The sequence below is a fragment of the Sprattus sprattus genome (genome assembly GCF_963457725.1).
Source record: "Sprattus sprattus genome assembly, chromosome: 7".
Taxonomy (NCBI): domain Eukaryota; kingdom Metazoa; phylum Chordata; class Actinopteri; order Clupeiformes; family Clupeidae; genus Sprattus; species Sprattus sprattus.
The window spans coordinates 23,830,208-23,846,378 of record NC_137926.1 but is presented as its reverse complement, the minus strand read 5'-3'; the positions used below and the strand labels follow the sequence as shown (position 1 = coordinate 23,846,378).

The 16,171-nt window shown below is 43.7% G+C and overlaps 1 protein-coding gene across 1 annotated transcript in view; it reads left to right on the top strand.

Moving 5' to 3' along the window:
* banp (BTG3 associated nuclear protein) overlaps positions 1-6,898 on the top strand; it is a 46,800-nt gene extending 39,902 nt beyond the window's left edge. The window contains exon 13 of the mRNA XM_080842683.1: positions 5,818-6,898. Within this exon, the coding sequence (XP_080698809.1) occupies positions 5,818-5,940 (123 nt within the window). The 3' untranslated portion in view covers positions 5,941-6,898. The remainder of the gene's footprint in view (positions 1-5,817) is intronic.
* The last annotated feature ends 9,273 nt before the right edge of the window (positions 6,899-16,171 follow it).

The window sequence follows — 16,171 nt, the reverse complement described above, 5'->3', positions numbered from 1 at the left end:
CCTGGCCAATACCTACTTAATTTTAATGGAAGGGATCTGTTCCGTTGCTTGGAAGTTGACCAACCTCCATTAGATGCTTTTGTAGTCAATTTGGCTTGTGTATGAACATTGACGCATCAAACTAAGTTATTACCAGTTATTAATCATAGCAAGTGCATGTCAGAGATTCAGCTGCCCATGAAGTATAAAACATTTACTTGCTGCACAGAAGTTTCAACCTTGACGTCTTACATCAAGGCATACATTCATCATCCTGACTTTACCATATATACAGTATATGGTATATACTTAAGTCATTTTCAATTTTGAAGATATTTCAGAAGTTGTTCATCTAATTAGTCAGAAAATAGCATTTGGTGTAAATAAAAGCCCTAATCTCATGTTTTTCTTGCTAATAATTTGATAAAATAAATCTTATTTCATGTGAAATTATGTTAATGTAGGGAAGAGGACTTAAATTGACATCCACCTAAAGTCTATTTCTCTGTTTCGAGACTATTAAGATAGCAAGACATGACTATCAGGGACTGATCAGCACTTCTATTAGCTGAAAGTATTCCATATACTTCAACTAAGTGAAGGGTAGTGGCAGAGATGAATTAGCCTGGTGACACCAGCCTACGTATTTCCGCCTGAATTGATTTCAAGCTCATACTCAGTCTGGCCTAGCCTGGTGACACCAGCCTACGTATTTCCGCCTGAATTGATTTCAAGCTCATACTCACTCTGGCCTAGCCTGGTGACACCAGCCTACGTATTTCCGCCTGAATTGATTTCAAGCTCATACTCAGTCTGGCCCAACCCCATTGACAATCGTCTCCAGAACTCAAAATTTTGCAGGACCAATCAGCGAACAGTTCAGAGCTGTGACGCAAAACTCGCCTTGGAGGAAAAGACACGAAAAGCTATCGGAAAAGTTGTCTCAACTCTCGAGAACATCAGAAAATTAAAAGGAGAACAAGAGTATTTTCTTGTAAGTTTTATGATTGGAAAGGACGTCGTAGCTCTTCTCCCAACTGGCTTTGGGAAGAGTTTAATCTACCGAATGCTTACTAAACGTTGCTGATTGGTTAAGGGAACTCCAATGATTTTAAACCTCAAGATAAGCACCCGCCGATCTCGGAAACCAAAATGCATTGGGTTGGCCCAGACTGAAAGACGGAATGAAATGGAGTCACAGGCTGGTAATGGCCAGGCTAAGTCTGGCCCAACCCCATTGACAATCGTCTCCAAAACTCAAAATTTTGCAGGACCAATCAGCGAACAGTTCAGAGCTGTGACGCAAAACTCGCCTTGGAGGAAAAGACACGAAAAGCTATCGGAAAAGTTGTCTCAACTCTCGAGAACATCAGAAAATTAAAAGGAGAACAAGAGTATTTTCTTGTACGTTTTATGATTGGAAAGGACGTCGTAGCTCTTCTCCCAACTGGCTTTGGGAAGAGTTTAATCTACCGAATGCTTACTAAACGTTGCTGATTGGTTAAGGGAACTCCAATGATTTTAAACCTCAAGATAAGCACCCGCCGATCTCGGAAACCAAAATGCATTGGGTTGGCCCAGACTGAAAGACGGAATGAAATGGAGTCACAGGCTGGTAATGGCCAGGCTAGAGATGAATGGTGCAGTAAAGGAAACAAAATAAATGGTCTTCAGGTAATGTCACATTCAAATAAATAAATCAACAAGTGTCCTCACTTTCCTCACTGTCATGAGAATAGCTATATGGACTGGGAAGGATAACATGGACATCTTGTTCTAATGTAGTTCGGCTATTTGAACTCATTAAGGGGAGACGGCACATTGCACCAAGCCCTGAATTTAGGTGTAAGACTAGGATACTTACACCTTGGATCCTACCTTCAAAGGTGTTTGGAAATATGATTTCATGAACCAGATTTCATGAACTTATTCTCCAGGCACCATGGACTGGCTCGGTGTGTGGAAAATAATAGTTCCTCCAAGGTCACTGATAGTTGCAGGGAACTAGCGGATACAAAAAAAAAAGAAGAATACAGACATTCTTGAAACGTGCATCACACAACCTAACTGTTGTAGTTATGAATCATTCAGCAGTGTTTGCTGTCGGGATTTCAGACTGGTGTTTCTCAACCCTGTTCCCCCGGCCAGAAGGCCCAAACACCCTGGGCTAGTTTCCAGCTTTTGATAAGGACGTCAGACCCAGTGAAATAGATCCCTGACGCTGCGTCTGCGATATTTCATCGTCCGCGTTAAATTAAATGTAATGGAAGCCTGTCCTGTTTCACCCATCATGTCTACTCATAATCCCTGACAACGTCAAACCAATTCAGGAGGAAAGACAATTGAGCAACGCCAACTAACAGACTTAATGGGAAAACTCCAGACAGGAGGCCTGGGGGAGACAGACAGACACGCATACACACACCTCTAGTATAAAAATACCTCTTTTAACTGTGTGATTGAGAGGTAGCAGAGCGGTTAGCTGCCCTCTCTCTCTCTCTGTGTGTCGGTTCATGTGAACCCTGCTTCCTGGACGCCAGCCCCTGTTCTCGCAGCCTTGTGCCATGAGCCGAACCAGGTCCTCCTGCTCATTTGGCCTCAACACAAACCACATCAGTTTGTTTTTGCAATGTGTAATAAATGTCTCGCCCCTTTTCTCGTTCGCTCTCCCAAACATCACCCCCTCCTTCCCTTCCCTCACTCACTTTATCTATCTGCAGAAATCTGTAATCATTTCCTCATGAAGCCTTTGTGGTGTTTCAAAGGCACAGAGAGTGCACTGAGAGGTTCTGGAAGGCCGTGATGGAATCCATGGGGTAGGGCCCACTGCTCACGCACTTAGTTCATACGGTGGGAGACTTTGGTGAAAGGTTTAGGATTCGAGGTCTAGAGGGCGCCATCGTGTATATTTATATAGTCCCCCCCCCCCGCCTCTTTGAGACAAGGTTTAGAATCTGAGATTGGTTATCAATCTTAAGGGTCATCAAATGGTTTCACTTTTACAGCAATACACAGCCTTTTTGTGTCTTAAATCTCCATTTCTCACTTTCTCAGAAACACACACTCACAATCAAAGTCTTTCAATCTCTTGCCTGCATCCTGGCAGACGTATACTTAGCCATAGTTAGGAAAGCATGCAGACTCGTCAGTGTCTGAGTGAGGGAAAGCAGTAATTAAGGGATAAATCCTAAGTCTGAGGGTGAGAGAGAGAGAGAGAGAGAGAAAGAAAGAGAGACCAGCGGCAACGAAAGTGGCAAAGTCGTGCACTGAGAGCATCCACCGCAAAGCCCTTTGAAGTGGCAACGTCAAATCTCCCAGGGATCAGGGATGACTAGCCCCCCCCCCCCCCCCCCACACACACACACACACCGCTTGCCACCTTTTTTTTTACATTGTCTCTCTTCTTCTATGGTAAAGTGAGAGTAGAATGATGATACTTTTTGGGGGGGACTCCAGCTGTAGCCCTTTAAAGTCCGTTAAAGCAGGCCTCCTCCCCTCCTCCTGTTAGTAGTTGTGGCATCTCATTCCCTTGACCTACTTCCTCCGTTCACTGTTAACAGGACTCGGCAGTCTGTTTTTGTTTGCAGGCATCCTAAAACGTGCCAGCTCTATTGTATTTCATACTCTTCAGGCAGGGCGTAATAGAGACCAGAAGGCCTTTCTCCTTCACTGTCTCTTCCACCCCCGAGGTCCAGGTCCACAGAACTACCCGGTGTTCTAGTTAGGGTGCTGACTACATCCCGGTTTGTCTCCCTCCTGGCTGCTGGATCCTTGGAGGAAGACATTGGGCTTGTTTTTCTGTGGACTTGGATAATACATACGGGTCGAAGACAACAGCCCTTTTGTGTTCTGTAGTAAGCCTTGCTCAGGGAGTGGTTCCATCAGGTTCTGATCTGTTTTCTTGATCTGCTCAAGTCATCGATGATTTGCCTAATAGACCATAAATCATTCCCCTACAATGTCTGGACTTCTGAAACTGAGAGGGATGACAGGAAAATGAATAGAGGAGGAGGAGTAGAAGAACAGCATGAGGCAAAGGGGTTGTTTTGTATTTTTTTTCACTTGCCTGAATGTCTTTGTAGCTTTTGCAGCAATCAAGTTGTTTATGCCTCGGTGCTATCTCCTCAGTTTATAAAAGCACTGGATTATTTGTTGTCAGGCGTGATAGTTTCCACAGTGCAGGATCCCAAGATGCTTTATCCTTTGCATGGTGTCGATTTGTTTAGTAAGGCAACCAAGGCCTATAAACTTAAAATCTATATATATATGGTTAACCTTGTGTGGCAGTGTGCCTCGGTATATATATAAATATATGGTATGTATATATATTTATATGTAATTACACTCACTCATATAGTATATATACACACAGAGGTAATAACACACACACACACACACACACACACACACACACACACACACACACACAGGCATTTATTATAAGATAAGGAACAATCCCAGTTAGTGGCTTTCTACTTGTCTACTCACAGTTATGGGGTTCTTAGAAACCTCCCAGTGAAGTGTTGCACTATGGGAACCATACCACAACCCACTCTGTCTGATTCAGGAACATGTGGTAGCATTTATACCAGCACTTGGAAATTACTTATGCTTTTTATTTATTTATCTCAGCATTTTGTTCTCCCTTTTTATTTAATAGTTTCCAGACGGCTCGGATCACAAAAACAGAGGAAACTGACACAAATAAAATAATATTTCCGATATCAGGAAAGATCAGTTGCCTGTTCCCTTTTTGAGAGCTTGGTGAGAGATGCCGTCTTGTAGGCCCCCACCCTTGAGCTGATTTAGACCCTGGTCACTAAAGTGCTGCCTGTCTGTCAGTGTTGGTGCAAGTTCTCCGTTAGATTGTGAGACGCCTCGGAGCATGCAGCTGCCTTTGGGGGGTGCTGGGGCTGCTTGCATAAGAGCACCAGCAAGGAGGAAGGAAGCCTCGTTTAATGCATGGCTGATGGTCGGCTGACGGTAGCACTCCGCAGATGCTGCCACTGTCAGACCAGGATGTGCACTTCACGGGTCAGCGAAAGACACTAGTTCATTTCACCCCAGATCCGTTTCAATTGGGCTGCTAATTGTTGGTTCAGGAAGGACACCTACCATGAATTATAACCTTTGAGATGACAGTGAGGTGTGCGATGTGAGTGTTCACCTAAAGTGGTTCTGTAGTGCTGTGTAAATGATGTGAGGCATGTTTGTCCAAACCAGCAATGTGTTTGTTGACTTTCACATACGAGTGCTTAAACAGCTGAGTGAGTGGCGAGTTGCACTCACAGAGGTCTCAGAGAGGTAGGCTGCAAAGGACTGGTGCACAGCTGGGCTCAGGGGATTGTATGAGGAGCTTGGTTTGTGTGTGTGTCTGTGTGTTTTGTTTGGGGGAGTGGTGGGGGGGGGGGGGTTGGGGCGGTGGGTCATCCTTGAGTGAGGATTAAAACTTGCAGGTGTGCCGGAGAGAGACTCTGGCTCTCCAGTAAGGAAGGAATGACTCATCCACTATGGTCACATTTTTCTCTCTCTCTCTCTTGCTCTTTCTCGCTCTCTCTCTCTCCCTCTGTGACTCATCCTCTCATACCTCACACCTCTCCAAGTTGATTACTTGAAATGCTTTAGTCATAATTAATTTCTTAAATTCCAACTTTCACCTTTTTGTGCACTCTGTCTTTTACCTTTTATTTCGGTCTCTCTCTCTGTAGACATAAAAGAAGAGTGAAGTTAACTGCAACAGCAATGTATGTATGTATGTCTGTGAATGTGCATGTGCAAGTGCATTTTGATCACTGTTTTTTGTCTCCCTTCCTCTCTTTCTCTCTCTCTCTCCCTCAGGCTGAGGGTCTGGGCCCTGCGCTGCAGGCTGAAATGGAGGTAAAGGACACCATCCAAATCCAGCAAGGAGAGAACGGCGAGGTTGTGCAGATCCAGATGCCCGTGAGCAGCGTTGGCACGTGAGACCACCATCCCCAACCCTGTCTGTGGGCAGTGAGACGCACACCAAGCCAGGCCACACGGCCGAGGCAGCTGAGGGACAACGCGGTAGAGGAGGAGGAAGAACGGTTAAGCAGTGAAACTGAAAACAACTGAAAATGAAGTACCCACAAGTCAGAGGTGCTTCAATTCAGCGCCTTCTCCATCTCCAGTCCTCTTGACTCAATCAAAGTAGTGATTGTTTTCTATTGACTTTGTGTTGCTTTATTATTTTACTAAAAACTTGTCTAGTGAGCACTGGAACATGCTAGACCGAGGGGCATGGCTGGCATTTTTGAGCTCCTTCATTGGCGGTGTTTGAGTGGGGCAGATAAAGCGCTGGCTCCGCCGTACGCCATAATTCCTTCAGGTTCACAAGCACAAATTGGAGTCGCAGCCTCAGCGAAGTGCAGATTTGAAAGGAATTAAGCCTCTCCATTAATCTTTTCTATTTTTTTCCCTTGGAAAAATAAAAGACTCTCGCCAAGCTGAGACCCTCTCTTCTCACGCCCTCTGCCATGTGAAGTCTTATTTTGTTTGTCATGAAGGTCACCTACAGAACACACTGAACGACAGTGTTACACAAAACCCTTTTTTTCTAGTATTCATTTGTACTGTCTTTTTTATTTGCTGATTAGATGGTCTTTTTATTTTTTACTGCTTGTGACTCATTTTGTTTTGTTTGTGTTCTTTTTAGTCCTCCGTAGCCCAAATGTAACTATTTTCCTTGAGAATGGTTAGCCGCATAACATGTTTGTGTCCTCATACCTTAGTGGAACACTGCGAAAACATTTGTTGTGGTTTATAGTTTTTTAGAAGGCAGTTGACTAATAGAAAACATGATTTTTGTAACAGACACTCTCTTGCAAAGAAGAAATTGCTTTGTGTTGAACATGAAACCCAGCTTTGTTTCTCATGATATTGTTTTGGTTTGTGTGTGTATGTGTGCGTGTGAGTGAAAGATGTAAATAAATATCTATGGGCTGCTCCGGATTTGCCCTCTATTTACTGATTTTTTTTTTTTTTTTAAAGTCCGCCTTTTAAACATTAACAGTAGCAGAAAGAGACTAGGGCTTGTGGCCTCTCTTTTCTGCTTTAGTAATAACAGGACTGGGACAACCGTGGTGAATCTGAACTGCTGAGTAATGTTGAGGACTGCTTCCGAGTACTCTGTGTGGCTTGAGAAAGAATTTGACATGCCACGTGCCTTTTGTAATCCAAAGAACGTTTCCTTTTAGTGGGAAAGTGCTTATGAAGAATTTTTGTAAAGGTCAAATGCATCGTCTTCGGTACAGAATTCAGTTAGGCAGCAGAACACTATGCCTTATGACTTACAGTTGATTCCTAAACTGTACAGCTTAGTGATATGTTCCCAGAAGAAGTTGTTGGGAGAGATCTAAACAAATGTAATTCTTTTGTTTATATCTGTAGTCTAGATACATTTGTGTCTCAGTGTACGATGACATCATTTGAAGAGCAGTTGGTTTCTGTCTCCTAATTAAGACAGAGTTTTACAAAGGCTGGCAAGCTAGCTGGACTATGTAGATTATGAAAGTTCAACAAACGGCACAAAAGGCTGGCGGGCTGCCCTCGTTGTCTGGGATGGTCTTCTTTGCTCTTTGTGGACGGCACTCCCCTCGCAGCTCAATCGAGAACATTGTTCTGGGGTCTCCCCTGTACGGGATCCCTGAAGAGCTGAACCAGGCGGGGGAGGGTCCGCAGAGAAGAGCCTGTGATGTATACGGGACAGGACGGAGGAAGAGAGACTAATGGAGTTCTCTGAAGCGCCAGGGAGATTTCCCACGCATGGTCTGATGTAATGGTATTTTTTGGAAGAACTGCAAGAAACAGTCAGGGCAGAAGTTGATAAAAACATCACCACTTCCCGTTGTTTTCACTCCGTCTCCCTGTCCCAATACTTCTCCCCCCCTTCCTTTTTTATAATTCCCCCTGTCTCTTGTTTTAGTCCTGTCGCTCTTTCCGTTCTCTCTCTACCTCTCTTCGGTTTTCTATCATTCTCTCTCCCCTTGACAGTCTGTAGCAAGGACAATCTTGGCATGGACACCTCCCCAGCCTTCTTCAGCCCCTGCGGCCCCCTGTTCTCCACCTCCACCCCACCCCTTCAACATCCCAGCCCAAATCAAGAGGGACCTGGTTGGCTTCTCTTTCCTTCCAAAAGTCAGGAGGAGGAAGGCAGCGGCTTGGACTCTTCACTTTTTACAAGCTGGGAGCAGGCCAGGGGACCGGGGCCGTCGTCGTAGCAACGGCATGGGGGCCGCTGGCAGCCGGGCTGATAACCGATGAAAAAGTGTAGCAGTGAAGAGGCAGGAGTGTGCGTGTCTGTGTGTGTTTGTGTGTGAGACCTGGACCTTTGCTGGACACACCACAGAAGGGTGGGGAGAGGGTTAAGAGTTTACTCTTCTCTGGTAGGTGACTGTCTTCCCACCACCATTACAGCACAAGCCTGCTCGTTATCCTTTATGGATCACACTTCAGCACCAGAGTCCAAGCCCATCCCAAACTGAGCTGCTGCCCTGTCCAGAGTGGGGGACCACAGATAACTATTTATTTCAGAATTTCTGTTCAGTTGTTACAAAGTTATCTGGGGATAGTCAAGAGCAAGCAAACATTTGGATTGAAAAATGTCCACAATGTCCAGAAACAAAAAGTATAGGTCAATAAATCAGGTGATTCCTCTTGCGTAAAAGTTCCCAAGCCTAGGCCCTGTCACAAACTAAAAAAGTGGGACAGCTTGCTATACTGGAGAGCTCACGCCTGCATCGGCACTTTACATAAGTGTATCCTTCGAGTTCAGCCGGGTGTCCACCGCGCGGCCAGTGAAAAGAGGTCAGCGGACTGAGTCTGTTTACGTCTGCGGGACTGCTGCGCTGCAGCAGCCAAGAAATTTAAGCACAACATTAAGGGCTTAGAACCGTTCAGTTCACTTAACATTTGGTTTGAGTAATGCTGTAAACACCCCAATCTAGACAAGCACTCTGGCACGCATACACACCATGCTTCATAGCTGACCTATAGCACCAGCACAGCTTATTTTAGTTAGGCCAAAGCAAATTTTGAGAGGAGCAATGTCGTCGTCGTCGCCCCCCCCCCCCCCCCCCCCCCCCCTTTATGCTTATTATTGTATTGCAGAAATACCCCAAATGTAGTAATAGGTTATTACTGTCTACTGTAGGCTGATCTTTAGGTTATACGGGCTGTTATTGGGCTATCATGTGACACACAACTAAAGATGCCACATAGACTAATTTAAATGTTCCATCATCCCTCGCTCTCATAATATCAGAGCATTATTGCTCGGAACAACAGTCTTTTAAACAAACAAACAATGTACAGACAGCTACATGATTGTTCCCGGCACAAGATGGAAAGGTGTGTTAACAGATACGTAGACTACTTCTCAGTTTTACGTGGTGTTGAGTTGTTCTTCCTGACGGCAGTGCAGAGGTTAAGTAAGGCTGTGGGTGGGTGGGAAGGAAGGAAGGGAACCCCCGCGCGCGAGACGAACCGTGAGGGATGAGACTGAGAGGGGTGTGCGGCAGCGCCAGAACAGCACCGGTGCAAGAGCTTCTCCGGAACGTTGATCGACAGCAATGTTTACCTGGACAAGCGAGTTCCACCGAGTAACTTACGGGTGAGTACTTATCCGCTGCAGCACAGGCTTTCGAGAACGCCTCCCCATAGGCAGTGTTATTGGGACGCACTTATCCGGCCGCTTGTCCTCACGTTGAACTTTAGAGGTGATGACATGTGGATAGAACAACTTTGACAGGTTCAGACGAGCAGCGCACGAAGACTGCCTAACTAGCTGACAGTAGTACACACTAGTATCATTCGTCTTTAAGGTGTTGCCTTCTTTCTTCAGTGAAGCAGTGTCTTGAAAAGTATTTAAGACATTTCATTTTGCAAATGGTAACTTGACTTTTAAATGAATAGTCTGGTTGGCTAAGATGCTGTGCCATTTTTGTGTTGTGTGACGTTGATCTGAAGGATGATGACACATCGGGCATCCTCTATAACAACTTGCAAACAGTACAAACACGACACATAAAAATATAGCAATGCATGTTTAACCAGATGAAGAACCACATTACTTATAATGAAGTCAAACATCAAATATCCAATTTTAAACGGTATTACAAACAATACGTTAATAATCATAGTGAACAAATGATATACGAAAACTAATAAACTAACGAAAGTATGTACACACAAAGTTATAACAAACCTATGTTACCTATTTTATAAAAGGTTTAAACAGCCATGACAACAGGTTTATATCTTATATAGTATTTCCTGGGGGTCTCTCCCAACCTCTCTAATCCTAACCTGAGTTCCTATCCAATTCATATCCTTACCCTAACCTGGGTTTGTACTCCTGAAGGATAAACCCTCCCCAACCCCTACTACCCCCTACCCTGGAGAGCATGTGGCATGCCATACTATAATGAGATTGATGTTAAGCTAATTAGGCAGTGCGTTGTTCATGTGAAATCTTTTGAGGTGTATCTCTTGTCCCTGGTATTGTGGGTCTGGGATGCAAGACACCACTGTTTAACCTTCTTGAAAGAAGGTGTCCACTTGACAACCCCAGTGAAATGCTCGTGTCTTTGTTATTGGTGTTGTTATTGTTGTTAAGTTTTGTAAAGTATCGCTATGATGACTGCAGTGCACCTAACCAGGTGTCCCCAACCAGTAGCATGAGGAATTTAACATATTTTCCTGTGTATAGCACAAAGGGGGGTAAAGGTTTGAAATTTCAAAGTGGGTTGTCATTATCTGTTATCTAAACTATTCTGTTTAGAAGGGTGCAGTCTTTTGAGGAGAGAGTGAAGCAGGGAGGGAGGATGCTGAGAACAACTTCAGGATGCCTCAGGCACATTATTATTTAGTATTATCCTAAGCCTGTGATGTCAGGTCATATACCCACCTAAACAGGAGCATTTTGTTCTCTGGCTTTGGTCAAATTCTATGCCATACTGCTTATTTGCAACTGGAAGTCCTGACTTAATAATCCTGGGAAAAGCCTGTTACCAGGAATTTGAGCAGAGCCAGCCAGCTGAAATCTGTGCCAATATCTGTGAAAAAGGAGTGTGGATGTTAAACTGTTGAGGAAAGCTGGAATGAGGTGCTGATTCACTCACATGGAACCCCTGTTAAACTTGCATTATTTGTAATGTGCATATCACAAGGGTGGGCGATATGGACTATGGGCGGTATCGGTATTATATCACTGTATTTATTATCAAAAGTTCCTTGACTAAATACTATTTTATCTTTGTAGTAGCAAAAGCACCAAAATGATGCACATCAAAAGTAAAAAAAGAAACCCTTCAAAGAGTAAGAAGATCAAGAAAGATGATGTTTTCATGAACATTATACAAATGGCAGGTGACTTGAAGGGCTTCTCTAAATAAGCAGTTTCAATAAAACAATAATCACGATGAGGCCCCTAATCGCTGTGAAATTTAGCTACTCTATAGACTGAAATAACAAACAACAGGGAACTAAAACCTCAATGAAAAGTCATCAAAATAGCCATTAGCCCTCAAAGTTTGTAACCATAAACACCAGCATGTTCATATTTTTTGGCTTGCGAAATGTCCTGATGCATGTCACAACATTCCCTTATGCTGCTGCTGTGGAGGGGTGTGTCACCTGTCAGCATTTGCGAAGCATCTTGTCAAGCTTTCCATTGTTTTACAAATTCGGAACAACACCAACATTCCCACCAGTGGCTACAAATGTATTACATCTGTTAATTTCATAACTTGTTGTTCAGATTTTTAAAGAGTAAGTGCACTGCAAATTGTGTTATTTTAGCTGTAAACTAAATATGTCTAAACTATGATGAAACACATCTATGCTGCTATTAATACTGACAAATTTCCCATGTTTATAAAATCTGTATTTTATGGGATCGAAATGGCTCAACATGCCATCTACAGATAGTTTAAGGAATCCTGAACCGATGCGTATGAAAAGCATTTGGTTCATATCCACGTCATGAAATGGGCAGCCCACCTCCCACTGAAAATGAGTGTGTCTCATTTTCATTTACTGATCAAGACTGATAATTCACAGGATTTCACATACTCTATTGAAATCCTGTTTTTAATATTCATCTATTGAAGCTCTGTGTTTATGCCGATAGTAAAATCCAACGCCATTATCTTCCTGGCACACAGTGGATACGGTCTCTCAGAAATCGAGACGCAAATAAAGTCAACGTACTCCGCAGGAAGGAAGAGTTTAAAACAATGGAGACCATGGAGGTTCCCATAGGAATGAATGGACTTTCGTTTGACCTGCAAACGCACACAGAGCTATGTGGAAACAAGGCATAGTATCAAAATCCTGCCCAGCCTTTATACCTGTTAATCTTGCAGTAAAATAATGCTTTTCTGTGTGTTTGTTTAGTATAGCCATAACATGACTGTTTATTCTGACAAGGCTGTGAAATTGTAGGGGAAGACATTCCTGGCATCTTTGCAACCATGTCTTATGGAGTCACAGCTTGCAGGCCCTTTGCAGAATCCTTGGATCATGTGTTCTCTTACACAGCTCATCAGCTGAAAGCTCATACGTTTGACTGCATTTCTCTCTTCCAGTTCATGACCAGGCTTCATATTAAAGGCCACATCATGGTTAATATAGTGGCATTGACCCTTTTTTTACTGAACAGATGAGAAAAGTTTTCAGCATGTTGTTATGAGCAGCGTATTTTTAACCTTTAATACATTAAACTGGAGCTTGTGTCTAGAAAGAGAATTTGAAGACAACTGACTTGTAGACAATTTAGGTTAGTAGGTCACTGAAAAAAGTGAGTTGTGCCTTTGGTGTGATGCCATTTGTCAGCAACTCCATTTTTAATTTTGTCATAGTCTGAGACGTCCTAGCTTTAGGGAGGGCGGTTATTGAGCCAGGGGCGGCATAGTGACATGGGAGAGAGACTGTGTGTTTGTTAACACAAGAAAGCTCTTGTGTGATGAAAGGAAATTATGTATTTTCTTTTTTTTCTCCCTCCTGTGCAAGGTTGACTACCCAGGGAAACACGTCCTTTGATTTCTGTCCATGTGTTGTTTTTATGCAAAATTACAAAATGCCAGACGTGGCGTGTACTTTATTTTGTGCCCCATTGGGAGCAAGAAATATTTGATAATTGGAAGCGTTACACCCCACCACCACACCACACCCTCACACACACACACACACACATCACTGGCAAAAACAGCTCCGCTGTGCTTTGGGGAAGCTGGAGTTTTGAAATATTTCCTCCGTTAGACATCATGAGTGACCGGAATCTCAGAATCTCAGATACCAGAGAGGATTGGTTTGACTCACAGCCATTAAGGTATTATTCCATTAATGCCCCGGTCCTGCTGGAAACCATCCGAGCTTGCTGGCTTTTGTCCCCCGTTTGGCACTGTGCTGTGACCTCGAGGGGAACCGGTGCTAGCAGCGCTCACATGGTGTCTCAGCACGCCATGTTCCAGACAGAACCGAGGGGTTGTGCCCCTGGCCTGAAGCAAGCGAGGGAGTACAGTCCCCGGCCAAATGCAACTCACTGCTCATTTCATTGCTAACTGCCCATACCGTCTCCCTCAGGATGCTGGAATTAGGTTATAAAGAGTGCCAAAAGAAAATGAGCAGGTAGAGGAAGACTCTGCGGTGGGAGTGCTAAACTGTAAAGGAGTTAATTGGTAGGTATGCCGTGTGGTGCTCTACTGTGATCTCTTCATATCTATTGTGTGAGAGTGCACATGCAGACACACACACACACACACACACCCACACTCTCTCTCTCACACACACACACACACATACTCACACTCAGACTCTCTCTCTCACACACACACACACACACACACACACACACACACACCACATTCTTACAGAATCGTGTGGATATCTCAAACATACTCTTACTCTTTCTGTCACTTTTACAAGCACAAGCACAAGCACAAACACATCAAACATTGAGAAGGAATTATTATCTGTCTGTGTAGTTAATACCATCATTATCTGTCTCTCTTTCTCCCACACACATACATGCACAAACACAAACACAAACACATGCACATGCACATGCACATGCACATGCACATGCACATGCACAAACACATCTGTGCACTCTTTCTCTCACTCGGGTGTGTGCGGCAGGACATGGATTGAGGGCAGGATGAAGAGAAGATAAAGATGAAAGACATATGTATAAAACTGAGACGTAAATTGTGAGAAAGCTCTTTGGCATTAGGCCCGAAGTTTAAGCTTTTGTAGATTTGAGAAAGATGGCCCTGATAAAAGATTTGTAATGATGAGATACATAATGACTGAGGATAGAGATAGAGAGGGAGAGAGAGAGCGAGAGAGTGCTTAGTCACTGAAAATGGCCAAGTTTACAGGAAACCTGGATGTGTACTTAACATTTTTAAAGCAGTGATGGATTCCCATGGACCCACAGCAAGACAGATGATGTGCTGTAATGGTGGACCACAGACCGTGCAGGAAAGGAATTAAACGAAGAAGGTCTCAGTAGTCTCTTATTTTTTCTTAATTGTTCACCAGAGCTATAAGGATGTCTCAGTTGGGATTCTTGACCGCATTCTTTTTAAGCCCAGCCCAGAGTTGTAGAGCTCATCCAGCTCCTGTCTCTGAACACAAGGTGGTTTCTGCAGATAGATTTCGAAATATCTCTCTATGAAATGGGACAGCCCAGTGTAGACCTACTCCATAGAAATGGGACAGCCCAGTGTAGACCTACCCCACAGAAATGTCTGCCCTGCGCTGATATTAGATAAGTGGGAAAGTGCCGAACATTAGTGTTGGATTATGTTTGAAGCTTCAGCCATGGGACATGGAAATAACTGTACTTGTCACTCAGAAATTGTTGTTCTATTGACATTGTGAAAAGCGATTTTCCTGAAATGCGTTTTATAATGATCCAATTACACATTCTGTTTTTTGGGCTCTGATTGGGTGCTTCTGTTTTTTTTATGCCTCTGACGCCTCTGATCAGTAACTCCATGTGACTCCATGCTGTGGGTTTTTGTTTTGCAATAAAGAATTATTGTCTTCACTGAAGGAGGCTCATGTTTGCTTGTTTGATGTATAATTGAATGGAATCTGATTTGCAAAGATACCCTCTCTTTTTCTGAAAACGCTTTGTAAAAGCCAGGAGAAAAGGCCTACTTAGGTCATGTCCAAACCCATTTACCCCAAACTAGGGAGGCACACGTGAGCTTCAGTCAACTCAGGTGCCACAAATAATCTGTGACATATCTCACTGTTTTGTTTTCTTCATAAGTGGTAATAAGCCTCAGAACATTATCTGAACCCAGCAGAGGAACATTAAAAGCAGATGACCATAAATTCACAACAAGATGAATCACATGCAAAATTTCAAATAGGCAGTTTCATGGTGGATTGCTATCCACAGGTCTAGTTGAGGGCAGATGGCTGTTCTGCTGACAGGCGATGGAAGTGTATCCTGTGCTTGAGTTGGTATGATGTGCATTTTTAAGAAGATTGAATTAATGGAATAGCAGGCAGGCCTGGTTTCTAATACCCTGATGAGCTCTCCAGCTATCAGGCAAGCAAAACAAAATAGAACCTAATTGATTTCCACTGTGTGGCACCATCTGCTAAACCACTGATCTGTATCTGAATTGTTTATATTATGGCACCGCCTATGGCTACTGAATTGGAACTGTAGTTTGTGCACTACTTCTGTGGATTCCAAACCAATAGTTTGAATATGATCAGTCCTGAATATTTGTTTCTGTGCCAATAGTACTGTTTTTCCCATTCGGTAGTATGGAGTTTGCCAGTGGAGAGGGTCAAAGGAGCAGTCGCCTCCCCTGCAATGGTGAATGCTAGTGCTGCACTTAGTCGACGCGGGAGGAATAGAGCACTGCTTGGCGCAGGCACCTCCGGCCACTAGCGATCCCTGATGTGGCTTAGTGTAGGTTGTATGTTTAGTCAGTAACTTCGTAAATTGATTAAAAGTTGCTGACCATAATCAATAATCCAGCTTTGACCAGAAATCAAACCCAGGTCAACTACTTGGAAGGCATCTTTGCTAACCACTGCACCACCTGTTCTATACCATAGCTACTGGCACAGATCCGTAGCAAGAGTGCTAACCTTATCGGCACAGAATTGCGTAGGGGAGAGTGGGGTGAGATGTTCCAGTTTT